This window comes from Aspergillus candidus, assembly GCF_002847045.1.
Source record: "Aspergillus candidus strain CBS 102.13 unplaced genomic scaffold BDW47scaffold_6, whole genome shotgun sequence".
In the NCBI taxonomy this organism is placed as follows: Eukaryota; Fungi; Ascomycota; class Eurotiomycetes; order Eurotiales; family Aspergillaceae; genus Aspergillus; species Aspergillus candidus.
In genome coordinates this window covers 209,465-232,755 of record NW_020194011.1, presented here as the reverse complement: position 1 = coordinate 232,755, position 23,291 = coordinate 209,465, and the positions used below count along the sequence as shown (strand labels likewise).

Here is a 23,291-nt window from a genome sequence, read left to right as displayed (position 1 = left end):
ATGTATACTACGTAGTATATAGTGAAAATATGAAAATATTAAAGTAAAAGTTAAATACAGTAAAAACAAAACCAGGAAGATCAAAATAAGTCAGAAAAAAAGAGAAAAAACAAAAAAGAACTCCCCGACAGGGAATCGAACCCTGCTCTCCCGCGCTTGTTTGGATAAACCATGACAAGCGGAAATCATAACCACTAGACCATCGAGGACTTGTTATATTCTCGTTTTCTTTCTAAATTATATATTCCCCCTACATAACACAAATTTGTCATTCTCTACAATATCTTCATGCAACTTGATATAAACAAGTAACTTCTATCCAGAGCACTCCGTACAGAGAGTATCCATCTGAATATTCTACTACCAGTCAATTCCTTTCGGTATTCTAAAAAGAAGGCGGTGAGAGGTGGTAGGCGGCAGGCGGTGAACCCCAGTGGGTCTGACCATACCCGATCGGGAACTGCCATCAAAAACTTCAAAAAAAAAAAGATCGCGAAATCTCTACCATCACCACAACCTCACCTCCCCCACACATCCCAACCTCTACACCAGCAGCATGGCTGCTCCCGTCCTTCCCCTGCAGCAGGTCAAGCTGCCGGCCTTGCCATCCACCAAATTGACCCCCGAACAGCAATACTGGAAGACCTTCAAAAACGCTCTCCTCATTCCCTCGCCCGCCAACGGTCCCATCAACCTCATCACTCAACCCTCCGCTCCCTCCTCCGCCGCAGCGTTCCCCTCCCTGACCCAGCCGCCGGACGTCTTCACCGTCACCACCGGCGCCCGCGTCCAGATCTACTCCATCCGCACCCGGAAGCTGCTGCGCACCATCACCCGCTTCGATGACACCGTCCGCGGCACCGACGTCCGTCCCGACGGTCGCGTCCTCGTCACAGGCGACGACACCGGCACCGTGCAGGTCTTCGACGTGACCTCGCGCGCCATTCTCAAGACCTGGAAGGACCACAAGCAGCCCGTCTGGGTCTCCAAATTCAACCCCAGCGACCCCACCTCCGTCTTCACCGCGAGCGACGACCGCACCGTGCGCCTCTGGGACCTCCCCAGCCAGTCCAGCCAGCGCACCTTCCACGGCCACACGGACTACGTGCGCAGCGGTGGCTTCATGCCAGGCTCGCTCGCCTCGTCGGGTCTCCTCTTCTCCGGCAGTTACGACCGCACCGTGCGCCTGTGGGATCCGCGCGTTGACACCCGCGCCGCCATGACCTTCAAGATGGCCGCCCCCATCGAGAGCGTGCTGCCCATGCCCGCCGGCACCACCGTGCTCGCCGCCGCCGACAACAAGATCGCCGTCCTGGACATCGTCGCCGGCAAGCCGCTGCACCTCATCCAGAGCCACCAGAAGACCGTCACGTCCCTGGCCCTCGCCTCCAACGGCGAGCGCCTCGTCAGTGGCTCCCTCGACGGCCACCTCAAGGTCTTCGAGACCACCGGCTGGAACGTCGTCTCCGGATCCAAGTACCCATCCCCCATCCTCTCGCTGCGCGCCATCACTTCGGGCGTCGCCCAAGAAGACAAGCACCTCGCCGTCGGCATGCAGTCCGGCCTCCTCTCCATCAAGACCCGACTATCAGGCCAGCAAAAGGCCAAGGAGCGCGAACGTCGCAAGGAAATGCAAGCCCTGCTGGACGGCCGGCTAGAGGAACACGACCGCAAAGTCGCCAAGCAGAAGCAGCGTGGGTCCGGCTGGGAGAAGCGACTGCGGGGCCACGATTTCGTCGGCGAAGGCGTCGACATCGTCATCGAAGGCCGCGACCGTCGCAAGCGCGCCCGCGAGCAGCGCTGGGAGCAGGACCTGCGCAAGGCGCGCTACGGCGCCGCTCTCGACCAGGTGCTTGCCTCGCGCGACCGCACCGCCCAGCTGACACTCCTCACGGCTTTGCGACACCGCTCTGCGCTGCGCGCTGCCCTGCGCAACCGCGACGAGGACACTCTGCAGCCTGTGCTGCAGTGGGTGTACAAGAACATCACGGAGCCGCGGCTGGTCCGGCTCAGCGTTGAGGTCGCTATGAATGTGCTGGATATTTACTCCGGGAATCTGGGCCAGTCGGCGCAGATCGATAAGATGGTGGAGAGGCTGCATCGTCGGGTGCGCGATGAGGTGGAGATGGCGCATCAGGCGTTTGAGACTCGGGGGATGTTGGAAATGTTGAAGACGACCTGATTCAGCATTGGGTTCATTGCATTGGATGGAGTTCTGGTTGGGATGTATGTACATAGCGATCAATTCACTACACTATTTATAAGATTTACCGTAAGTACGCATGTTCAACTAGGACGAACCCAAATAAAATAACTGGATAGATAAATAAACAGATAAGTATAGAGACAAAAAAGAAAAGCAAATCACTGATATACCCTCGAAAACCCCCCCTCAGAAGGCTGCAACCAATTCCGCTCATCATAGTCCCACCCCTCCGCCCCCTCAATAACATGAAACGTATACGCAAACCGACTCCTCTCACTCTCATTCCGATCACTCTTATGCGAAACATTCCCATGGATCAACACCAACGATCCCGCCTTCACATTCAACACCTCCTCCGCCTTTCCCTCCCCCTTAGCTTCCACCTCCCCCCTCGGCACCCCCGCCCCCTCATTCCCCACAAACCCCGTCCCAACCGTCTCCTTGGTACCCTCCTTAAAAACCCGAACAAACCTCCTCTGAATCCCCTCCCCCTGCGTACCCGGCATCATAACAAGCGTGGCATTGCCTGGCCCCGCATCCTGCAGCGCAAACCAGAACCCCACCGCCGACGGCGGATCCGTATACAAGAACTCTGAATCCCGATGAGGCGGCACGGCGCCGCCTATCCGCGGCTGCTTGCAGATGACCATACTCTGCAGCAGGCGGGGATCCCGGAAGCGGAGTGAGCGCGCGATTGATGCCGTGCGGGCGTTCAAGCTGACGGCTTTGAAGGGCGGGGAGAGCGTGTGCAGGGAGTGCCCGATTTTGTTGACTGCTTCTTGCTTGGGGCGGGTGAGTTTGCCGTCTTGGGTTATGGCGTCGGGTTCGAAGAAGAAGCGGAGTTTGTCGCCGGAGGTTAGGAAGTAGTCGTCGCCGACGTGGGGTTTGTTATCGCTGGAGTCATCGCCGGTGGTGAACTGGGTGAGGGGGTGCGTGTCGAGGTCGAAGGTGTCGAGGAGGTGGTGGGTTTCTGTGAGGAGGGAGTTCACTTCTTGGGGGGTGAGGTAGTCTTCTACGACTAGGTAGCCCTTTTCGTGGAAGGTTGCGAGTTGGGTGGGTGTGAGGCCGGACATTGTGTATCTTTAGTAGGTATGCTTGGTGGTTGTTTGGAGAGCGAGAGAGGGGAGTGGAGGAGTGAGAGGGGTGAGATGAGGGGTTTTAAAGCTTATCTTATCACCTGTTCGTAGCCTTAGGCAGCACTGATACTTCTGAGTGGTTGCTAGGGAGAATGTTGATCTATAATTGTATTATGCAGCTCTCGTTAACGAATCCTATGTTCCTATTTCCCTATTTACCAGCTTCCTTCCCGGCATCCTCCTTCAATGCCACAATCCGGTTCAGCACAATCGAATCTTCCGTGCTATCCGAGTCCATGGCCTATACACCGTTAGTACGAGTCACAACAGTCAACACTCAATCATGAAAACTTACGAAATAAGCAACCCGCATCGCCTGGAACCGGACACCCTCCGGTCCAGAACCCGCCTTTTCGCCCTCCGCCTGCGGCCACGGTGCCCGACGGCGCACCTCCTCAAACCCAGCGTTGACGAGCGCATCCGGGTAGATCGTCTCACTGTTGGGGTTGATATCGGCGAGGAAGCCGCCCTCCGCGGCCATGGGGTTCTCCGACTTGAAGAGCGGGTGGTGGATCCGAGCAGTGACCTTGCGCGACCCTTCAGGAACCCAGTGGATGAAGGACTTCGGCTTGCCGCTGTCCGGCGCCAACTCCGCCTGGATCTCGGTGACCTGGCCGGTCGTGGGATCCGTGGAGAAGGAGGTCGCCTTGATGGGCTGCGGCACGTTCATCAAACCGACGGTGTTGCCCGGCGACAGTCGGAAGAACTCCTTCGACGGGACTTCACGGAAATCGGACCGGTCGATGTAGACGGTGGACGTCATCTTCAGCTTGTAAGAGCCGAACTCGGGCTTCTTGGGCGAGAACGGCAGCTCGAGCTCCTGTCCCTCTAGGTCGCCCAGGTTCTTGATCACAACGCGTACGGGGTCCAGCACCAGGCAGAGACGGGGAACCGACGACTCGAGGTAGCGGCGGATGGACTGCTCGAATCGGGCAATCTGGATGATGCTCAGGGATGTCGTCACGCCGAGCTCACCCACGAAGGAGAGGATAGCTCCGGGCGGGACACCTCGTCGGCGGATGGCGATCAGGGTGTAGAGGCGAGGATCATCCCAGGCGCGCACATGTCCCTTCTCCACCAATTCTTTTAGAACCCGCTTGCTCATGACAGTTCCGGTGACGTTGAGACGGCCTAGAAGCGGTTAGTAGAAGTTCGCCCAATCGGCAGTGACAACCCACCATATTCGCGCTGCATCGGCTCGTAGACGCCAAGGGTCTTGTTGAGCCATTCGTAGCTCTCTCGCGCGGTGACAAACTCCGTCGTGCAGAGACTGTGCGTGATGTTCTCGAAGCTATCGCAGAGACAGCTGTGGCTGGGTTAGCACCATACAATATACACGAGACCGGGCGGGCTCCACACGTACTGCGCAAAGTCATAAGAAGGATAGATATGCCACTTCGTCCCGGTGCGGATGTGCGGCGTGCGGTTCTTGGGAATGCGATAGGCGACGATGTCCCACATCTGGGGATTCCCGCTCTCCAGAAGGTACTGCTTCATGCGCAGAAACGCCGTCTGCGGCTCGTATTTCCCCGCGGCCATGTCGCGGAACTTGGTGAGGTTGGTCTCCACGTCCTGCGAGGCATGCGCGCACTGGAAGCGGGGCGACCGGTTGTCTTCACCCCCGCGCTGCATCTTGAGATCCGCCTCGTTGCAGTGGCAGACGTAGGCCTTGCCCAGCCCGATCAGCTTCTCGGCGAGATCGTACAGGCGCTGGAAGTTATCGCTCGAGTAGGTGATCCGAGAAGGCGTGAATCCTAGAGACCCATTAGCGGAGCCCTATCCGATCCCCTCCCCGCCAGAACCTTACCCAACCAGCGAATAATATCCTCGATAGCATGGAAGTACTTCTCCTCCTCGGCGTCGGGGTTGGTATCATCGAACCGAAGAATGCACTCGCCGCCATGGAAGCGCGCGAAACCGAAGTTGATCGCAATGGCCTTCGCGTGGCCAAGATGGAGGTACCCGTTGGGCTCGGGAGGGAATCGCGTGCGGACGTGGGGCGACGGTCGCAGGTTGTACACTTCGGAGAGGAACCCCTGCTTGAAGATGGCATCCGGATCGGCGGTGGGGGCCACCGCTTTCTGCGCCTTCTGCGGAGCTGCCTTCTCGGTCGACTTGGCCGGCTGGGTTGCTTTGGCCGAATCCTTGGAGGCCTTCTTGGCTCGTTTCTGCATGCGCTTCTTCAACTCGCCCTTGGAGACCATCTCCCCGGTCTCTGGGTCGAGCTGGAGCTTGGCCAGATTATCCGCGACTGCGTCAGCCATGGTGGTGAGTTGTTCGCCCGAGGACGATAGATGAGAGGGAAATATGGTGTGTATAATGACTCCAGATGGAAATTGAGTCACATCTTTTTGGTGTTGAAATCCGCGTATGGTGGGGGACCCCGCCAGCGGAAGATCATATTTTTCCGGCAATGATCAACATTATATGCATTGCTTACTAATATAAACCCTATGCTTAGTTACCACCATCTATAAGATACTAGATGCTCTTGACTTTGATCGATGCTGATTTTATCATTATCAATATGACACCAAATGCAAAGAGAGGCTCTCATGAGAGTAATCACAACCAGGTCATATTCCTCTGTGAACTACTGTGGTCTTATCCTGGCACTAATGACAAGTAGAAAGAGCAGAAGAAGTTCTACAATAGGTGTAACCAAGTCTGTGTCTTTCCTCATTACTACAATATAATACTACCCGGTAGTCGGGTGCATATGATCATCAGGCCCCAAGAGAGAAGATCCCATAGTGCCTTACAGTTGGTTTTTGCCTTTGTCGTCCTCTTCAAAGGGGTGTCCATACCCGATGTCAGGAGCCGCTTCTAACTCTTCTTCAGCTGGCCAAACCACATTCCCATCGCCCTTCATCCAAGAATCCAGCTTCTCTCCGGCGTGCGTTGCTCCCACAAATTCTAGATTATCTTTCCCTTGAACATAGCCGTGACTAGCAACATGCACACCTTTACCCAACTGCTCCTCGTCTTTGTAACAAAGGGTAACATGCCAGCCTAATGGATCCTTCTGACGTTTCCCCTGAAAACTGGTCGTGTCATGGAGCTCCGACCTGGTACGCAGGATCAGCCAGGGGTCCGGCGATCGTCAGAGAACCGCCGTTTTACCTACCGGATCAAGATAGCCTTTGGGTACAGTTTTCTGTCCCTCGCGGTTTGGTAGGCAAGAGCAACCAGTGCGCGCAGTCTCGCCGGGTCTCGAGGGAGATGATTTTTGTAGAAGTAACATTTGACTATGTTGATAGTAGACATTTTTCTCACAGAAACGGAGAAAGAAAAGAATAAGTTGGGATGTGCTCGGTATGATAAAGAATCTGAGGCAGAATCCGGTGTGACTGGATTACCAGGGGCTTTTAAATGGCGCTGGCTTTTACGAACTCAAATACTACCTACCCCTCCCTACCCGTATCCATCCAGGCCTTACTCTACCTCTACCTACTGACTGACAAGGTAGCTACCTGATTTGGAACTGGTGGCGGCATCTTGTGGCCGATAATGGTATGAAAACACCGCTCGTGCAAGAACGGATGACGTTTGGGCCTTAGCGCGTGCCAAAGCAGTGGCAGAAATGGAGGCATTCAATCATCCTGTATAACTATTGGAGTGTAGTTGCTTAGTGGAGGAACGGAGACATCATAAATATGGATTAGATCATAGATTGACAGGTGACAGGAGGCACCGTCCGATTAGTATCCATCCATGGAAAGTCATTCACTTCTTAGCCAATGATATCGGCCTAGTGAAAGAGCACTGCATAATCGATAATGACGCATGCGGCATCTCGAGCCTGACTAAGCCTAAACAGGCATAACTCCAATCCGGCCCGGGCAGTTCACACGGGGGACCCGACTAGCCGGCCTGTGGATCAATTGCTTCTTGTATTGTTCCCTGGCCATCTTTATAGAAGATCGCCATGAGGCCATTGCACCAGTTCATACTTCACAAAGTACCTTCGTTTCTGCAAGTCCCCGGGCGACTTATGGTAAGGTACAATTCCAAAATGTCTTCAGTTGACAAGACTCCCCCTTTCCTATATCAGCCAATCGAGGGTGTGGAAAGATTGGAGAGGTACCAGCCTGGGGGATATTATCCAGCACTCATTGGAGACATTTTCAAAGATCGATACCAGATTGTCCACAAACTGGGTCACGGGACATATTCTACAGTATGGCTCGCACGTGACGAGCAGCAAACAGCATATGTTGCGGTCAAGATCGGCACGGGAGACTCGCCTTCTAGCGAGGCGGACGTTCTATGTGCCATTACGGACTCCCTTGAGGCCGACTGCTCAGGGAAGGCTATGGTCCCATTGATACATGACAGATTCGAGATCCAAAGCCCCAATGGATCCCATAGATGCTACGTGACACCTCCAGCCCAAAGCAGTGTGGCTGCAGCCAGCTTCTCTAGTTTTTTCAATCTTGACACAGCACGCGCACTGGCCAGCGAGCTGGTCTTGGCGGTTGCATATATACATGCCCGAGGGTTTGTGCACGGAGGTGAGTCTTTTCGAACATAACGAGACCGGCCGGGAAAGATCCGTCGCTGACACGTCGAGATCAGATGTTCACCTTGGGAATGCCTTGATCCGGCTTCCATCGAGCTTGAACAAACTCACGGTCGAGCAGCTCTACGGAGCGTTTGGCGAGCCCTGCACAGAGCGGATTGAACGCCTTGATGGAAACCCTCTTCCTCCTGGTGTCCCTGCTTACGGGACCGTGCCAGTATGGCTAGGGAAGAAAGCGAATGAGATCGCACTCGACGAGGCCCATCTACTTCTCAGTGACTTTGGCGAGGCTTTCTCCCCATCCGATCCTCGGCAGGCACGAACCGGAGACCAGTGCTGTTCGCCACTGCCACTCTTACCGCCAGAGGCTTATTTCGAGCCCGATCGCGCGATTTCGTTTCCCGCGGACATCTGGACCCTAGCTTGCGCTATTTGGTCAATCTTTAGCTCACGTCCGCTCTTCGACGCCACTCTTGCCACACACGATGACATTTCCTCTCAGCAGGTGGACGTCCTCGGGCCGTTACCGCCTGAGTGGTGGGATGGCTGGGAGGCACGTCAGGAGTATTTCGATGATACTGGGCGGCCAATAAAGGGTCGGTTTGTTGTCCCGTCTCTTGAAGACTGCTTCGAGCGGGAGATACAGGAATCACGACAGAAGAATGGCGTGGGCCAATTTGGCAATGAAGAAACGGCGGCTCTCCTACGTATGCTTCGCCTTATGCTTGCATTCAAACCAGAGGAACGAGCCACCGCTGCGAATATCCTTGATTCCAAATGGATGACAACTTGGGGGTTGCCTGCATTTGAAAAGGCTGGGAAGGTTTGACCAATTCTTTTCTGGGCGGGACAATGTTGAAGTACACCGAAGATACCCATAAAAACAAATCCCGGACAAGTCCCGTATTTGATTGGGTCCAGAAGATACTATCCCGCCCAGTATCTCTGGATATCCACTTCTAGTACCAAAAAAAAATCAAAAAAGATATGACAAGAGTGGGATTCGAACCCACGCCACTTGCGTGACTAGGAAGTTCCGGAGAACTGTGATGGTCAGGTAAACCTGAACCTAGCGCCTTGGACCGCTCGGCCATCTTGCCTGTTGATATTTTAGATTTGGGCCACTACTGATTCGGGGGCTTACTCGCTATAGTTCTATAGATCACACTGAAAGTATCAGTCACGGTCACTATGCTACAATATTAACCATTCGGCGGCTATACTCCACAACAAATTCAATAATCTTCCCTAAAAACATAGGATAAATGATCAATTAATTTCTGATATTGATGTATTGGGTGTCTATTATATTGGAATGCCTTTGAGGCCACCCCCGCTTCGGAGCCTACTACTCGTAGCAAGCAAAATTCAATTGTCCTTTCTGGGTCCATACCTTAACACTCAAACCTGCAAGACTGAATAGATGTGGCTGGAATTCTCGTATTCGCTTTAATGCCAGTCGGTGACGGAGCAATCGGGCACGGCGCGGTAGTTCCCCTGTCTGGATTGAACGAATACTACAGGTGATCGGCGTCCTACAAAACAGCCCTATGTTTTACGCAGACATTAAAATGAACTGCTCTGTTCGGTTGGAATAGATTTCCATTGTCACTGATAACATTTCTTCTCTGTAGACCCTCGATTTATCAGGGGTTCCAAAGTTATCTCGTGTCGGGGTGATGCTGCAGTGTAACCTCGTATATTAGAATTAGCTGATGAGTGGCGCTCACAAACCAAGCCATCCCCATCCATACAGTCTGGAAAGTATCTAGAAGAGAGGGCATTGTAAACAGGTATGAATACCTTGTCAGACACAATATAAAAGCCATCATATCCACCAGCCCAAGTTCTTTCCAAGTCCTCCTGTACCCGCCCCTCTCAAGTCACCAGATACCATTCCTAACAACCATACCAAACCCTCCACACGCCAATACAAACTCGCCAAAATGAAACTACCCACCCTATCCATCATCCTCTCCAGCCTCCTCCTAGCAGCGAACGCCGCTCCAACAGATCCCGAACCGCGCGACACCAGCCCCGAAGCCCTAGGCCTAGCCAAGCGCTCCGTCAGCTGCAAGATCATCAATGTGTCAAAGTACGCCAATTGCCGATCAGGGCCTGGTACGAACTATGAAGTCCGCCACCGCGCCCCCGTGGGCCAATCCTATAATTTTGTTTGCTATAAGAAGGGAGAATGCTATCAAGGGAACTGGTAAGGATCGTTACGCTTGATGGGTGGGGGTGGTTGCTAATGGTGGGACAGTACTTGGGACAAGATTATCATTGATAGTGGCTATGTTTGCTACGTCAATGGTTATTTTACGGATAGTAAATGCAGTATGGGTATGTTCTTTTCTCACTTTCTTTCTTTCTTCTTTGCTTTCTTTGCTTCGCTGTGGTCGTTTTGCTGACGCCTGGTTGCAGCCGCTTTGGGGAAATGCTAGAGTGTATCAGTCGTGGGACTCGACAGTAGTAGGACTTTTGAAGGTCCATACGGTGGTCAATTCATATGAAATAGTCAAAGTCTTTCCTAGTGAGTTACATTGAGCCAGCTCGCCATCTCAAGTTATAGGCCCGGCGTAGTTCTATGGGGCTATGGGACTCTTCTGAAATTCCCTCGTCTCAGTCACCTTGGATTCTCGATACCCTAGCATAATTTGAATAGCCCTAACAAACAACCAACCCGCTCACCTACAAGACACAACGAACTACCATGTTGACTAGAATATCGTTTTAAGCCACAGTTAGTGCACACCATGTTTAGTAATCAACTTTGACTTACTACACAGCTGTGGCTATGAAAAAAGTTCCTATGTTGGGTTGCAGTCTCCACGTGTTAAATAAAAGGTTTGAAGTAACGGATGGCCATGCAGTAGATAGGCCACCGCTGAGAGAAATTATACATTACCATAACCTTTCTATTTGGGATAAAATAAACTACTAAAAAAAAAAATATTCAGCCACGCAAGAGCTATACGCATCGAAACGTCTCGAAAGGTTCGGACCAGTTCGTCGCAAATCGATGCTCCATAAGAGGTACAATGACATCACCTCTACGCAAACCATCTCCACACCACCATCCTAACCCATATAAGTACTCAACCTCTAATCCTATCCCCCATTCTTGAAATTTGCAGTATATTGCAATTGTCCACCCCGCATCAACCAAAAATTCAAGTCCCGAACAACCACCACCATGCCCGGCGCAACCTACAGCAGCAGCTCTTCCTCCTCCTTCTACTCGAGCTCCAGCTCATCCAGAAACGGCAACCAAGTCAGCGGCCAGCGCTATGCCACAACCTCGCAGAAGAACCCAGACGGCACGCGCGTCGTGCGATCCGGTCACCAGGAACTAGGCGGTCCGCCCGTCGTCGAAGAGCGCCGCTACGACGAGACGGGGCGGCAGCAGCTTCCGTCTACTCAAGAGTCCAGTGGTGGCGGGGCCCGACGCATTACAAATTTGGATGATGATGAAGAGGAGGAATCTCGGGGGTGATCATTTCACAGGAAGAGAAATATAACTTGATAATGTATGTTTTGTGCCGGTTTTTTTTATTTTATTTCTTTTTGACATGATCTTGTTGAATGAGTGCTAACTTGTTTGAAGGATTTTACGGCTGCGATTTTTCTTTCCTGTTGTCCTGTGCCATTGATCTGCTATTTGTCATGTTACAGGTTGCATTGTGTATAATAATAAAGGAGTGTTATTGAATATATTTATATATATATATGAGATAACGAAGCCTACATGATACATCAAGCATGAGAGTCCGAGGAAACTATGCTGATATCACTATTTCCTAGTATGGTAAAATGGCCAATTTGACACTACATTCTAATGTATAGGTCCTTTTCCTTTCTGTTCCGTTCATTCAATTGGGCAACCAAAGTTGCCACCTTATTAACTTACAGACGACCACTCGGATGGCCTCTTGCGTCGTACTTCTTCAAGAAGACGGCGTATGAGAGTTGAAAGCGTCAAGTTCTTGTCCTTCCCCGCCTCCAGCTCCTCGTATACAGTCCACTCTGGGTATTGAGTTTCACGGATTTGAAGAGATATTGGATGGTAAATTCTTCCGTGGCATCCGGCAGCTTTGCAGCCCTGCAAGCTTCGAATGCGTATTCGAAATTCACGGTCCATGTCTTTGATATTGGCCCCCGTTATGGGCGCATGCCGAGCATCCTTAAATTTCTGCCGCAATGTTGCTGCACGCTGTCGCTTGGTCGGTTCATACCGTTGTCGAAGTGACCGAAGTGTCTCATATACCGACGAACCAGTCAAAAGATAGTACGATACTTGTGGGCGATCCAGGTTTTTCCAGATCATTTGACTGACGGTATTCAGCCCTTTATTGACCGCCTTATGATCTGCATCCAGCACTTTATACAACTTTCTTTCTGTGTATAAGAGATTAACTCGCTCGGTGTACTCCTGAAGGGTTTCTTTTTCTCTCTTTGGTCCTGGAATTTCGGGTAAATTGTTTAGGCACTGATTTGACTTCATTGGGCTCTATATAAGGATCGCAGTATCCAAGCACGGATTGCTGAATAGCGACGCTCTTCATGTTATGATACCACTCCAACCAGCGGTCTGATGACCTTAGGAAGGTCCCTGGGGCCTTTGTGGTGGTGTTTCGTCTCATGATTCGCGGTCAAATCATTCAACACAAAGGCTGTGTCAGACAGTCAGACATAGAGCTTCTATACGCGGTATCGGGCTCATACCTATTGCAATATCGGACACAAGAGTGGAAGTATAATATCTAGATGCTTAAATCCTCAAGAATGCAAAAGCTTTACACCTAAACAGGAAGGATATGGGAAAATGGCCGGTTTAGACGGGAAATTGATTATATTGAAGCTTCTTAATCCCCTTACAGTTTAGGCGGGATTTCAAGATATTTATATATAGGAGATTTTAAATAGAACCGGTCTAATCGAAGCGAGGCCTCGATCATGGCAAACAACTCGGACGACGATGGCGGTGATAGCTGACAGAATACCCTTGATTTCCCAAAGTAACAACTAAGTCAACTAACGAACACGTGACCACGTGTCAGATGTATCCACTATTCAATTTAGTACTGGTCAATGTGGTCTGGCTTGGATAACATTTTTCAGATCCAGTTTTTCAATAATTGGCCGGTTGGATTAGTTGGTCATATCGTTTCGTTAACACCGAAAAGGTCGCCAGTTCGAACCTGGCACTGGTCATTTCTTTTTGTTTTTGTCCGTTCGACTACTACTACTTAGCTGGTATTCTTCCGTTTCATTTTTGTTTGTAATTGTTACTAAATGCTTTCGATTGTGTAGTGCTACTTGTACATGTAGAATTATATCTGATCTCGAAAGCTGCCGGGCCAAGCAATATACCGACAATGCAGAAATACATATCTGATAGTTTTACTTTGGCGGTTATCATGAAAACCCCTTTTTATATCTGGTTTTAAAACTCATTATCAAGTTCCTATCAATCCTTGTTCGGATTCTCGATGCTATCAAAGACTGTAATCACTTAATTTGTCGGCATGAGGGTGGCAAACCATCTCATGCCCATCTAACGACGACTGCCTGGCAGTAAACACCGGGGGGGGGGGGTGCAGACGAATAAATGATAGCATGCGCTACATGCTATTTTTGTCAATGATTAGCTAGACTTTATATGGGTAGATGACATGTTCTAAGGAGAAAAAAAGCAGACACGATTCTGGTCCTGCGTTCCAGTTTGTCTCTCTACTGTGTGCAGGCCTTATAGATTCATCTATGATATGATGCTTAAATGCTTCAGATTGGGGGTCAGAAGATATGTAATAATGACCTGTTTTATGACAGTATACTCGGACTACGCTGGGGTGTCGTTCATTATTTTTTATATGCTGGTGCGAGAATTACCAGTGGGCTACAGAAGATCATGACAATTTTGTGATTCGTATGTGACTTTGTAATCCGTGCCGCATACATTTTCTTTGGCATTGTTATGGAAATAGTCAATTCGGATTCTATGATATGCCAGTACGAGTGATGTCAAGTAAAGATACTGATGTACACTTCCTCGGGATGGTGGTATTCCTCCTAGGATAACGAGTCTGATGGCGATGAGGAGGATAACGCGACATGGGAGAACACAGAGATATGGAGGCAGATAAATTCATTAAAGAATCAAACTTAATCAGGTGACTGATGTGGATTGTTGAAATATGTAATTGAATGAAAAATGTAATTGAGTCCATAAAATTGGTGGGACCTATGGTATATCTCAGGATGGTAAGGCTCATCATCGGAATCTCTCGCGCTCTCTCTTTCTCTCCTATTTTTTTTTTAAAAAAAAAAGAGGTATATGCTTGTGTGGTCTGGCATTAAAATTTAGTACGATATATCTATGTTGGCTGGTCTGTTTGAAGGGATTCCCATATGTATTAGAGTTGAATTCATGATTCGACCTTATTGTAGAAGATTATATATTTTGCACCTGCCATTCATTAACAGATCAAGAAATCATCTAAACCCTTGATAGCAAAATGATTCCTATGACCATTATAATATCGGTTTCTGAAATATAACCTTATTACATCAGATGACTTTGAGATGCATCGATACATTGGAATATGAGGTACTTTCACCTATCGACAAGTACAGGTCCAGTGATATGTCGAGCCCTAATCATGTAAGACTGGATATAAATCAAACGGCGACAAAAGTACCTCAGCAATGGCCGGTTGGATTAGTTGGTCATATCGTTTCGTTAACACCGAAAAGGTCGCCAGTTCGAACCTGGCACTGGTCATTCTTTTTCTTTTTTGCATTTCGTGATGTTTTTGCCACCTCCACTATGGGTGGAGCATCTACCAAGGACTGCGCGGTTTACTCCACATTCTTGTAACTCGTTGGCAAACAACCTTATCACCCCTTTCCCGCCGTCCTAGAGATGGTCGGCTCCAGAGGCATGTATTCAATTACCTATTGCAATTGCGACACTTATTTGCTGAGGCTCAATGCTCCTCCCAAGAGGATCAAGGGAATGAAGGTGGATGAATCCACTCCTCGCTGTATAGACTAGTATCAATCACTAAACCCCGCAACCACACAGGATTCCAACGGATCCTTCTCGCACTGTTGATAGAAGGAATACCGTTGGGCCTAGACCATCCATCAGTCATTGCCTTGACAGATAAACCAACCAAATACGACAGCGACTGAGCTCGTATCGATCCAAGAAATTGATATCGTGCAGTAACAGCTCAGGCAGATATATCTCCGCAATCGCCATTCGTATCTCTTCCAATCAGCCCCGCTTGAATCTTGAGAGCGGAAGACATGCAGAACAGCATGGAAATCACAGCCAAATGCGTCATCAACGGCGCCGTCTCAGCGAAAATCCTCACCAGCGGGACTGGATTGAGCGTATGGGGCGGCGTCGACCCCACGACAGGCCGTATCCTGGATCGCCACCATCCCCTGTGGGATCAGTCGGTGGCTGGTCGAATCCTAGCAATCCCCTGCAGTCGGGGCTCTTGTTCCGGGAGCACCGTCATACTGGAGCTCCTGCTCAATGCGCAGGCCCCCGCGGCGCTGGTCTTCGAGCAACCCGAGGAGATCATGACCCTGGGCGTCCTAGTGGGGAAAACGCTCTTCAACCGGTCCATACCGGTCGTGGTGCCTTCGCCCGCCGGTTTTCGACAGCTCCAAGACTACCAGTTCGCGACCATCGAGGGCAACCGGGTCCATCTCAGCCAAATCCAGCCTATACGCCCCGCTCTCCCCACGGAGCCCGCCGTAGAGAACCACGTCGAGCTCTCCCCGCACGACCGGAAGATCCTTGCAGGGGAGCAAGGTCCAGGGCCCAAGATCGCCCTCGAGTTACTGATCCAGTTCGCCACCATCCAGGGCGCCCCTCGCCTAATTGACGTCTCCCGCGCGCACATTGACGCCTGCATTTACACCGGCCCAGCCAGTCTCCGCTTCGCGCAGACCTTCCACGCCCTAGGGGCGCGGTTCATGCTCCCGACGACCCTAAATGCTATATCCATCGACCAACGTCGCTGGAAGGAGATCGGCCTAGACGCCGAGCTATCCGCCCAGGCCGGTGCCCTAGCCGACACGTACGTGTTGATGGGCGCCCAGCCCAGCTTCACCTGTGCGCCTTACACGCTAGACTCCCCGCCCGGTGTCGGGGAGGACATCGGCTGGGCCGAGTCCAACGCCGTCGTATTCGCTAACAGCGTCCTGGGCGCGCGCACCCAAAAGTATCCCGACTTTGTCGACGTCTGCATTGCCCTGACGGGACGGGCACCCGCTGCGGGGTGTCACCTCCCGGACGGACGCAGACCGCAGCTGTGCATCCAGGTGGAGGGTCTGTCCGCCACCGACGACGAAGATGACTCGATCTATCCGACCCTGGGCTACCTCGTCGGCCAGCAAGCGCAGCAGCGCATCCCGCTCGTCTGCGGTCTTGAGTCCCTACACCCAACAACCACCGACCTTAAAGCGTTCAGCGCTGCCTTCGGCACGACCGGCTCAGCTGCCATGTTCCATATACGCGGGGTCACTCCTGAGGCTGCCCAGGTCGCAGCCATGGAAAGCGACCTCCCACAGATTCACGTCACTACCTTAGACCTCGCCACATGCCGGCAGGCCCTCAACTCGGCGGTCGATCCATCCGTCAGTCTCGTCTCCCTCGGGAACCCGCATTTCACCCTCGACGAATTCGCCCGTCTGGCCCGCCTCTGCACGGGGCGGATCAAGCACCCCGCCGTCGCGGTGGTGGTCACCACCAGCCGTCAGACGCAGCAGCGCGCCGAGGCCGAGGGGTATCTGGCGACGGTGGAGGCGTTCGGGGGCACGATCATCACCGACACGTGCTGGTGCATGCTGGGCGAGCCGGTCGTGCCGCCGGGTGGGCGGAATATCATGACCAATTCGGCGAAGTATGCGCATTATGCGCCGGGGATGGTGAATCGGGGGGTGCATTTTGGGTCGTTGGCGGAATGTGTGGAGGGGGCTGTGCGGGGATTCCACCAGTGATTTAATATAGGTTGTTGGTATGGACTTTAGTAAGAATTAGTGATTTGGACTGATGAGTGCTTTGCGATTGTACATACAGTATATAGCAGATAGACTGATTAGGGCCACCTCGGCAAATCCCGCCTTAAGTAGTCCCCGCATCTCCTTCTCCACACCATTCTTCTTCTTCTCCTCCTCCTTCCCCTTCTTTCTTCACATATATAAACATAGATACCACAAATAAAAATGGTCAACATCCTCCTCTACGGCACCGGCTCCGTCGGCAGCATCTACCTGCACCAACTCCAACGCGCCAACTGCAAAGTAACAGCAGTCTGCCGCTCCAACTACACCGCAGTCCAACAATCCGGCATCACGCTCCACAGCCCACTCTTCGGCACCGTCACCTACCGCCCCGACCACATCATCCGCAGCCTAACCGACTGCCCGCAGGGCGTCGTCTACGACTACATCCTAATCACCACGAAAGCGCTCAGCCCAGACACACGGCCCACCCTCGCAGAGCAACTCCGGCCCCTCCTCACCTCCCCGCACACAACGCCCCAGACCGCAATCGTCCTCGCCCAGAACGGCATTGATATCGAACAGGCCCTCGCAGACGCATACCCGACTCACCCCCTCCTCTCCGCAGTGATATACCTCCCCGCGACGCAGTCCACCCCAGGAATAACCCACCATGCCGAACGCCTCAACCGCATCGAAGTAGGCACATACCCCGCGAGCGCGCCCGCGCACCACCAAGCCGCCGCGTCGCACTTCCGCGACCTAATGGCAGCCGGAGGCGGCGACGCCATCCTACACCCCGATATCCAAACCGCGCGGTGGTCAAAGCTGCTGCTCAACGCATCGTGGAACCCCATCTGCGCGCTCTCTCTCTGCACAGACGGCGGGTTCCTGCTGACGTCGACGCCCTTCGCGCGCGATCTCGTCTGGGGCATTATGATGGAGATTGTGGCGCTGGCTGCGAAGGTGGGTGTCCCTGGGGTGGATGAGGGTGCTGCGCGGGAGAAGTTGGCCATTGCGGAGAGGAGGGCGGAGACGGGGACTGGGAGGGAGATGAGTATGTTGCAGGATGTGAGGGCGGGGAGGCCGTTTGAGGTGGAGGTTATTTTGGGGAATACGGTGCGGTTGGGGAGGAGGTGGGGGGTGGAGATGCCGCGGTTGGAGACGGTTTATGCGTTGGCGAAGGGGAGGTATGATGTTTTGGTGGGGGCACTTGGTTCATAGATTGGGATTGTGTATATATTGATTGTAGATAGGTGTGTGTGTGTGTGTGTGTGTGTGTGTGTGTAGTTGGGAGATAGTAAGATACATAGATAGATGTAAGTAGATAATGACATACTCTTGTCTAATCAGCCAGAATGATTAACTGAGATATCAGTGATGGTATTATAGACATGTAGCCAGTATTATAGATATGTATACCGGTTGTAGAAAGAGGTGTATGCTATTGATAGATGGTATATCATTACGAACCAACTAGAGAATAACACTGTATAATCAATCTACCAGATAAAACCCCCCAAAAAAACAGAAATAACACAAGCAAGTAAAACAAAAAAAGTACATCCCTCCAATATCTCCACAATACAGTTAGAATACTTGAGGTAAAAAGAAAAAAAGATAAGAATAGTGCATCATCCGTGAATCGAACACGGGCCTCATCGATGGCAACGATGAATTCTACCACTAGACCAATGATGCTTCTATATTGTATTTCTCTATCTGGATGATACAGATACCATTCCTCTTCAGCATAACCTCGAACTTCTTCCCTCCTTCTATACAATGCAGTATCATGATTAATTTGACTCAAGTAATAACATGTAATATATAATCATTTATCTACATAATACAGCCCTCCAGGTATCTTATCTTAGCTTTCCCTCATGTATGTCCATGCATCATTCCATCATCGTGAGGTGACATTTTCACGTCATTCCTACCACAGAACCCGCAGTGGTATCTACCGTCTTTACCATTCGTTCCATCCTGACACTATACAGGATATAGTCCACCGTCAAGGTTAGACACCGCGGAACTGTCACATCGTATTAGCAAAGAATCTTGAAAAGGGTTAAAAATAAAGGGAACTCACCATTCGCACAACCAAATACCACATCGCACCCACAAACTTGAAAATCGACATGCACGCCACACTCCACAGCACAACAGCCATGTAGATCGTCGCGCGCTCGTTGTCCGTCGAGCCGCCCGAGCTCGACTCGCGTTTCGGCGTCTGCGACTTCTTCTCGTCGCCTTCGAACCGGTCGAGCCCCGCCGCGCTCAGCACGACCGCGCCCAGGGCGAAGTTGCAAAACACCCACACCAGCACGACTGCACTGCGGAATCCCTTGTAGTAGTCTGCCTGGCGGTCTCCGTCCGAGATTTCCTCGACCTCCTTGGGGGCCTTCTGCGCGAACTTGGAGAGCTCCGCGTCGTACTGCGCGTTCAGGTCGCCGTCGTCTTGGGGGATGTTGACGTCGACTTTGCCGCCGGGTTTGACGTTGGCGGAGCCCAGCTTTTCGGCCTTGTCGTCGCCTTTCGTGCCCCAGGTGATGTCGTGCGTGTTGCAGAAGGCGTAGATGTTGAGGACGTTGATGTAGGTCGGTGTGAGGAGGATGTATTGGATGAACTGGTCTTGTTAGCGGGGCCCTGTAGGGTGGAAGGAAAGGGGACACATACGCAGGTGAACATGTGCCACGGGTCCAAGAAGATAAACGACGCTACAAACCACATCACGTAGGTCGACCCTAGTGATACAACAATGGAGAAGAATTGCTTGTTGGAGAACAGCTGCGTCAGCGAGAACTTGTTGTCCTGTGTCTCCTTCTGGATCGACTTGACAGTCACAAACACCGCCGCGAACGACAGGTAGATCATGATACCAATCCAGAAGTACACCATCGTCATGTAGAACTTGTTCGACCCGCCCGGGCGGTTGCCCAGGGCTAGCACGAAACACGTCACTAGTGTCGCTAGGTATAACCACTCGAACACCACGCCTAGGATCTTGCCCACTGTGCCAAGGAGCTCCTTGTCCCCTAGATACGTGGTTAAGATGTGGAAGACCAGGAAGAAGTTGCCGATACCGAACCAAGCGAACAGCATGCAGATGGTTTGGTAGATGAATTCGATCAGAAGCATGAACTTGCGCAGGAAACTGTGGTCGCTGCGCCAGATCTGGTAGAAGTGCGCGATGGCGTACACCGCCGCGAAGAAACTGCCGTTCAGCCAGCGGCGCCGCTGCAGGATGAACTCGGCCATACGGTCCGGCACGTCGGTCTCGCCCGTCGACGACTTGACGTACTGCAGCAGCCAGCGGCAGTTGCGCTTGGTCACGATCTCGAAGCACAGGATACGGTCTTCGGCCAGGTACATGTTGGCCGTGAAGATGCCCGCATTGGCGCCATGCATCTTCTCGCCCAGGAAGTACCGCTCCAGCGGGCCCTGCCCGTTCTTGTCGTTCTGCAGAGCCACGAAGCGGTAAGCCGAAAACGCACCGGGAAGCACCGAGATGAAGCCGAACGACGACTCGAGCGGCTTGTCGAGAATGTTGCTCAGCTTGTACTCGAAATTTTGACCGGCCACGAGCGGGTTGAGTAGTTTCTTTCCGTGCGACAGCATCGCTTTGATCTCGCCACAGGCGCCGCCGCACATGGGTTCGACGTCGAACGCCTTCCACAGGTGGTAGATGGAGTCGCGCCCGGGCTTGGTACCCGCATCCAGAAGCACGCAGATGTTGGGGTCCAGCACGCGACCAAAGGCCTGGAAGAACCATCGGTGCGAGTTGATCTTCTTCTGGTTCTTCTCCTTGAGGCAGAAGATCATCTGCACCGGCACGCCCGCGCGCTTCTTAAGGTGCACCTGGTTGCCCTTGAGCTCGAGGCCCACCTGCGTTGTGTATTCGTAGATGTGAGCCGTCACGTCCTTGCCGTTGACTTGCTCCTTGGCGATGCCGTCCTGGTAGACACCCAGACCGGCCAGCACGGCGCGGGTGCGCGGGTTGATCTTGGCACGCCCGTCGCTGATGACGCAAACCACGATCTTTTTCCAGGAGTCCTTGCCCCAGGTTTTGCTGTTGGTGCGCGAGCACATGTGCTCGATGTTCTTGAAGACACCGATCAGGGTGCGCGCGAAGAGGAAGTCATCCTCGTTGTACATAGTGATGGCGATGAAGAGCTCGGTGTGGCGCGGCTTGGCGAACAGTTTCTGGCGCAGGGTGAAGCGCTCGTCGAAGAAGCCGTTGGGGTCGCAGGTGGCGGCGGAGTAGCGCATGTGGGTAAACTCGTCGCGCCCGGGCGGTTCGGCGTGCGGCACCTGGCTGAGCAGTTTGGGGGCGATGGGGCAGTCGAGCACGAGGTTGCCGTTGAAGAGCTGAACCTCCTTGACGGTCTTCCAGCGTCGGATCGGGGCCGGGCTCGGCGTATGGGCCAGAGACGGATCTATCTCGTCGCTGTAGGGGTCGGGGCCGAAGGGGTTCTCCGGCTGCTGCAGGATGGGAACGCGGTCATCCTGGTAGCTCTGCTGGTGTTCCGGGTACTGTCCGAGGTCGTAGTCATCCTGGGGGGTGACGACGGAGGGTTGATATGGTTGAGTGTAGTAGGAGTCGTGGTGAGCCTCGGGATCCAACGCGTAGTCGTGGCCATAGGAATGGGGGAGTCGTTCCACGGAGTACTAGATTGTCAGTCAGTATGGGATTTTTTCCTCTTTACTTTGCCTTTCTTACCGTTGGCTGGTCGGCCAGGCGGTCCGACGAAGGCATAGCGATGTGATCCTGTCCGTAGGGGTTATCCGACAACTGGTAGGCGTTCAACGGCCGACCCGGCGACGGGGTTCTCGTGTCGTAAGGATGGGAATTCATCATGGGCGAATGTCCGTCCTCATCCCCATAGGGGTTTCCTGTTGACAAAGGATGGGTGTTAGTATGTCGTTTGATAAATTTCAATTCCGACCGCGCAACACGACCGTCCCTCTGCGCAAAGCAAGCGACAGGCAAGCACTGACACCAACGTGACTCGAGTCGTCTACTATGCAGCGTCTCGGAGGCTAGAGTTTCAGATGGGAAATTGATTGCGGAGAAGGGGAAAGCCGCAATCACACAGCACCAAAAGGGGGTTTGGGTTGGGAGGGGCCGTCAGCAATAACGGACTAACCTAAGCGATTATACGACATTGGGGGCGATCGTGTGGGCGATTAGCTGCCCCCTTGTGGAATCCGGGAAATCCTGGACAGGGGGGAAGAAAGGTTGATTGATTGAATGAAGGTGGGAGGAGAGATTGCGCCAGGAGGAATGGGGGAGAAGGTGTCCAAGCGGACCGGTTCGCTCCAATGTTCCGACGCGCCGGTCTTCTCGGCGGGAGTTTCAGTCGATACGGGTCTGCGACGGAGGTTTAAAAAAGTGGTCAGGAGAGAGAATGAGGAAATCGAGAGGTAGAAAACGGAATCCGCGAGGACTTTTCAGTTTTGACTGTTTGACAGTCGTGAAGAGAATTGGCGAACCAACGAGGTAATCTTGGTACGAGAAGGTCGCAGGATTATTGCGCCACAATCGGCGATAGAATGGTCAGCTCTGGCATACCAATTCAGGCAGATAAGAGATTGGAATAATAATAATTATTATTATTATGGTGGATTAAAATGGGGCGCAGTGGTTTCCCTTGGAGACGCGAACCAGCGATCCGGATGGAGTTGAGTCTTCTCATTCTCCATCTTTGGCTGTCGAGATTGGAGGAGACGGTGGAGCATCAGGTGACTGGGGTGGATCTCCCTTACATCATCAGTCTCTTCCTACCTACTCTCTTCTCTATTCACTCTCTATAATTCTCTATACTCTCTATCTAATTGAAACTGTAGAAGATATATATTCCAATGCTTCGTGGACACAATGATTATCCCCTGAAACATACCCTGAATGCCGCCCGTGGTTCATTCCATCCACTCCGTTGCCCCCCATGGCTCTCCAGACTCCACTGTGTCACTGGGCCAACCGCAGATCGTTCTCGTCTCCACAGCCACGAGTCGCATACAAGAGTTTTCTTCTTTTTATAGATGAACGTGGAAGCCTAGATATAATACTGTTAATAGTCAAAGAATCTCTCTGCCTTCGTATACTCTAGCTTCATGTCAGAGTATGCCTGTAGTTATCAGTTGGCCATGTATCAGCCCGTCAGATCTGACATTGCAGTTCTTCTATACTCCTATACTATAATCTATCCTGATGACGAGTATCTCGGGTAGGTCGAGGCACGTGTGGATACGTGCGGTGTGCTCAGTGCACCAGCTAAGATATTGTAGCCACTTTTAATCTAATTTAATCTTTTTTTCTCTCTTATTATCATTATCTACTATTTTTTGTTTCTGTTTTTCATCTGTCAGGCTGTCAGGCTTCAGCCTAGTCTCAACG

At 52.1% G+C, this 23,291-nt stretch overlaps 10 protein-coding genes and 5 non-coding genes across 15 annotated transcripts; 8 read left to right on the top strand and 7 right to left on the bottom strand.

Annotated features, from left to right (window-relative positions):
• Positions 1 to 120: 120 nt before the first annotated feature.
• BDW47DRAFT_t25 lies at positions 121 to 209 on the bottom strand. The gene has a single exon. It is a non-coding gene; the product is annotated as a tRNA-Asp (tRNA).
• Positions 210 to 556: 347 nt separating this feature from the next.
• BDW47DRAFT_123049 (snoRNA-binding rRNA-processing protein UTP15) lies at positions 557 to 2,182 on the top strand (the record flags this gene model as incomplete). Its single annotated transcript, XM_024815978.1, has 1 exon — positions 557 to 2,182. The coding sequence occupies one exon, from the start codon at positions 557 to 559 to the stop codon at positions 2,180 to 2,182; it is 1,626 nt and encodes a 541-aa protein (XP_024674994.1).
• A 112-nt stretch (positions 2,183 to 2,294) lies between these two features.
• Positions 2,295 to 3,314, bottom strand: BDW47DRAFT_134156 (phytanoyl-CoA dioxygenase family protein). The gene has a single exon (XM_024818025.1). It carries the CDS (start codon positions 3,277 to 3,279, stop codon positions 2,365 to 2,367), a length of 915 nt encoding a protein of 304 aa, XP_024674993.1. The 5' UTR covers positions 3,280 to 3,314; the 3' UTR covers positions 2,295 to 2,364.
• Positions 3,315 to 3,450: 136 nt separating this feature from the next.
• BDW47DRAFT_100282 (glutamine--tRNA ligase) lies at positions 3,451 to 5,648 on the bottom strand. The gene is made up of 5 exons (XM_024811395.1): positions 5,150 to 5,648; positions 4,706 to 5,096; positions 4,521 to 4,648; positions 3,638 to 4,473; positions 3,451 to 3,583 (listed from the first exon to the last, which is right to left on the bottom strand). Exons 1-5 carry the CDS (start codon positions 5,604 to 5,606, stop codon positions 3,494 to 3,496), a joined length of 1,902 nt encoding a protein of 633 aa, XP_024674992.1. The 5' UTR covers positions 5,607 to 5,648; the 3' UTR covers positions 3,451 to 3,493.
• Positions 5,649 to 6,100: 452 nt separating this feature from the next.
• Positions 6,101 to 6,609, bottom strand: BDW47DRAFT_123046 (uncharacterized protein; the record flags this gene model as incomplete). Its single annotated transcript, XM_024815977.1, has 2 exons — positions 6,101 to 6,410; positions 6,470 to 6,609. 2 exons carry the CDS (start codon positions 6,607 to 6,609, stop codon positions 6,101 to 6,103), a joined length of 450 nt encoding a protein of 149 aa, XP_024674991.1.
• Positions 6,610 to 7,274: 665 nt separating this feature from the next.
• On the top strand, positions 7,275 to 8,954 carry BDW47DRAFT_100281 (protein kinase-like protein). Its single transcript, XM_024811394.1, has 2 exons — positions 7,275 to 7,856; positions 7,921 to 8,954. Exons 1-2 carry the CDS (start codon positions 7,337 to 7,339, stop codon positions 8,691 to 8,693), a joined length of 1,293 nt encoding a protein of 430 aa, XP_024674990.1. The 5' UTR covers positions 7,275 to 7,336; the 3' UTR covers positions 8,694 to 8,954.
• Positions 8,853 to 8,964, bottom strand: BDW47DRAFT_t24. Its single transcript has one exon. It is a non-coding gene; the product is annotated as a tRNA-Leu (tRNA).
• Positions 8,965 to 9,781: 817 nt separating this feature from the next.
• On the top strand, positions 9,782 to 10,315 carry BDW47DRAFT_100280 (uncharacterized protein). The gene is made up of 3 exons (XM_024811393.1): positions 9,782 to 10,076; positions 10,128 to 10,207; positions 10,289 to 10,315. Exons 1-3 carry the CDS (start codon positions 9,811 to 9,813, stop codon positions 10,306 to 10,308), a joined length of 366 nt encoding a protein of 121 aa, XP_024674989.1. The 5' UTR covers positions 9,782 to 9,810; the 3' UTR covers positions 10,309 to 10,315.
• A 745-nt stretch (positions 10,316 to 11,060) lies between these two features.
• Positions 11,061 to 11,360, top strand: BDW47DRAFT_123043 (uncharacterized protein; the record flags this gene model as incomplete). The annotated part of the gene is made up of 1 exon (XM_024815976.1): positions 11,061 to 11,360. One exon carries the CDS (start codon positions 11,061 to 11,063, stop codon positions 11,358 to 11,360), a length of 300 nt encoding a protein of 99 aa, XP_024674988.1.
• Positions 11,361 to 13,004: 1,644 nt separating this feature from the next.
• Positions 13,005 to 13,078, top strand: BDW47DRAFT_t30. Its single transcript has one exon. It is a non-coding gene; the product is annotated as a tRNA-Val (tRNA).
• A 1,496-nt stretch (positions 13,079 to 14,574) lies between these two features.
• Positions 14,575 to 14,648, top strand: BDW47DRAFT_t31. The gene has a single exon. It is a non-coding gene; the product is annotated as a tRNA-Val (tRNA).
• A 542-nt stretch (positions 14,649 to 15,190) lies between these two features.
• On the top strand, positions 15,191 to 16,885 carry BDW47DRAFT_123042 (uncharacterized protein; the record flags this gene model as incomplete). Its single annotated transcript, XM_024815975.1, has 1 exon — positions 15,191 to 16,885. One exon carries the CDS (start codon positions 15,191 to 15,193, stop codon positions 16,883 to 16,885), a length of 1,695 nt encoding a protein of 564 aa, XP_024674987.1.
• A 225-nt stretch (positions 16,886 to 17,110) lies between these two features.
• Positions 17,111 to 18,112, top strand: BDW47DRAFT_123041 (ketopantoate reductase family protein; the record flags this gene model as incomplete). The annotated part of the gene is made up of 1 exon (XM_024815974.1): positions 17,111 to 18,112. The coding sequence occupies one exon, from the start codon at positions 17,111 to 17,113 to the stop codon at positions 18,110 to 18,112; it is 1,002 nt and encodes a 333-aa protein (XP_024674986.1).
• Positions 18,113 to 18,518: 406 nt separating this feature from the next.
• On the bottom strand, positions 18,519 to 18,589 carry BDW47DRAFT_t23. The gene has a single exon. It is a non-coding gene; the product is annotated as a tRNA-Gly (tRNA).
• A 148-nt stretch (positions 18,590 to 18,737) lies between these two features.
• chsA (chitin synthase class I) lies at positions 18,738 to 21,931 on the bottom strand. The gene is made up of 4 exons (XM_024811392.1): positions 21,615 to 21,931; positions 19,571 to 21,562; positions 18,984 to 19,520; positions 18,738 to 18,926 (listed from the first exon to the last, which is right to left on the bottom strand). The coding sequence occupies exons 1-4, from the start codon at positions 21,750 to 21,752 to the stop codon at positions 18,912 to 18,914; spliced, it is 2,682 nt and encodes an 893-aa protein (XP_024674985.1). The 5' UTR covers positions 21,753 to 21,931; the 3' UTR covers positions 18,738 to 18,911.
• Between the last annotated feature and the right edge of the window lie 1,360 nt (positions 21,932 to 23,291).

Excerpts from the sequence above, each read along its gene's own strand:
- BDW47DRAFT_134156 (XM_024818025.1), bottom strand. The coding sequence starts at position 3,279 with ATGTCCGGCCTCACACCCACCCAACTCGCAACCTTCCACGAAAAGGGC.
- chsA (XM_024811392.1), bottom strand. The coding sequence starts at position 21,752 with ATGATGAATTCCCATCCTTACGACACGAGAACCCCGTCGCCGGGTCGG. Across the intron at positions 21,563-21,614 it reads GCCTGGCCGACCAGCCAACG|TACTCCGTGGAACGACTCCC; the intron begins GTAAGAAAGGCA and ends CTGACAATCTAG. Across the intron at positions 19,521-19,570 it reads CGTGGCACATGTTCACCTGC|TTCATCCAATACATCCTCCT; the intron begins GTATGTGTCCCC and ends TAACAAGACCAG.
- BDW47DRAFT_100281 (XM_024811394.1), top strand. The coding sequence starts at position 7,337 with ATGGTAAGGTACAATTCCAAAATGTCTTCAGTTGACAAGACTCCCCCT. Across the intron at positions 7,857-7,920 it reads CCGAGGGTTTGTGCACGGAG|ATGTTCACCTTGGGAATGCC; the intron begins GTGAGTCTTTTC and ends CGTCGAGATCAG.
- BDW47DRAFT_100280 (XM_024811393.1), top strand. The coding sequence starts at position 9,811 with ATGAAACTACCCACCCTATCCATCATCCTCTCCAGCCTCCTCCTAGCA. Across the intron at positions 10,077-10,127 it reads GAATGCTATCAAGGGAACTG|TACTTGGGACAAGATTATCA; the intron begins GTAAGGATCGTT and ends ATGGTGGGACAG. Across the intron at positions 10,208-10,288 it reads GGATAGTAAATGCAGTATGG|CCGCTTTGGGGAAATGCTAG; the intron begins GTATGTTCTTTT and ends GCCTGGTTGCAG.
- BDW47DRAFT_100282 (XM_024811395.1), bottom strand. The coding sequence starts at position 5,606 with ATGGCTGACGCAGTCGCGGATAATCTGGCCAAGCTCCAGCTCGACCCA. Across the intron at positions 4,649-4,705 it reads CCTTCTTATGACTTTGCGCA|CTGTCTCTGCGATAGCTTCG; the intron begins GTACGTGTGGAG and ends ACCCAGCCACAG. Across the intron at positions 3,584-3,637 it reads CGATGCGGGTTGCTTATTTC|GCCATGGACTCGGATAGCAC; the intron begins GTAAGTTTTCAT and ends AACGGTGTATAG.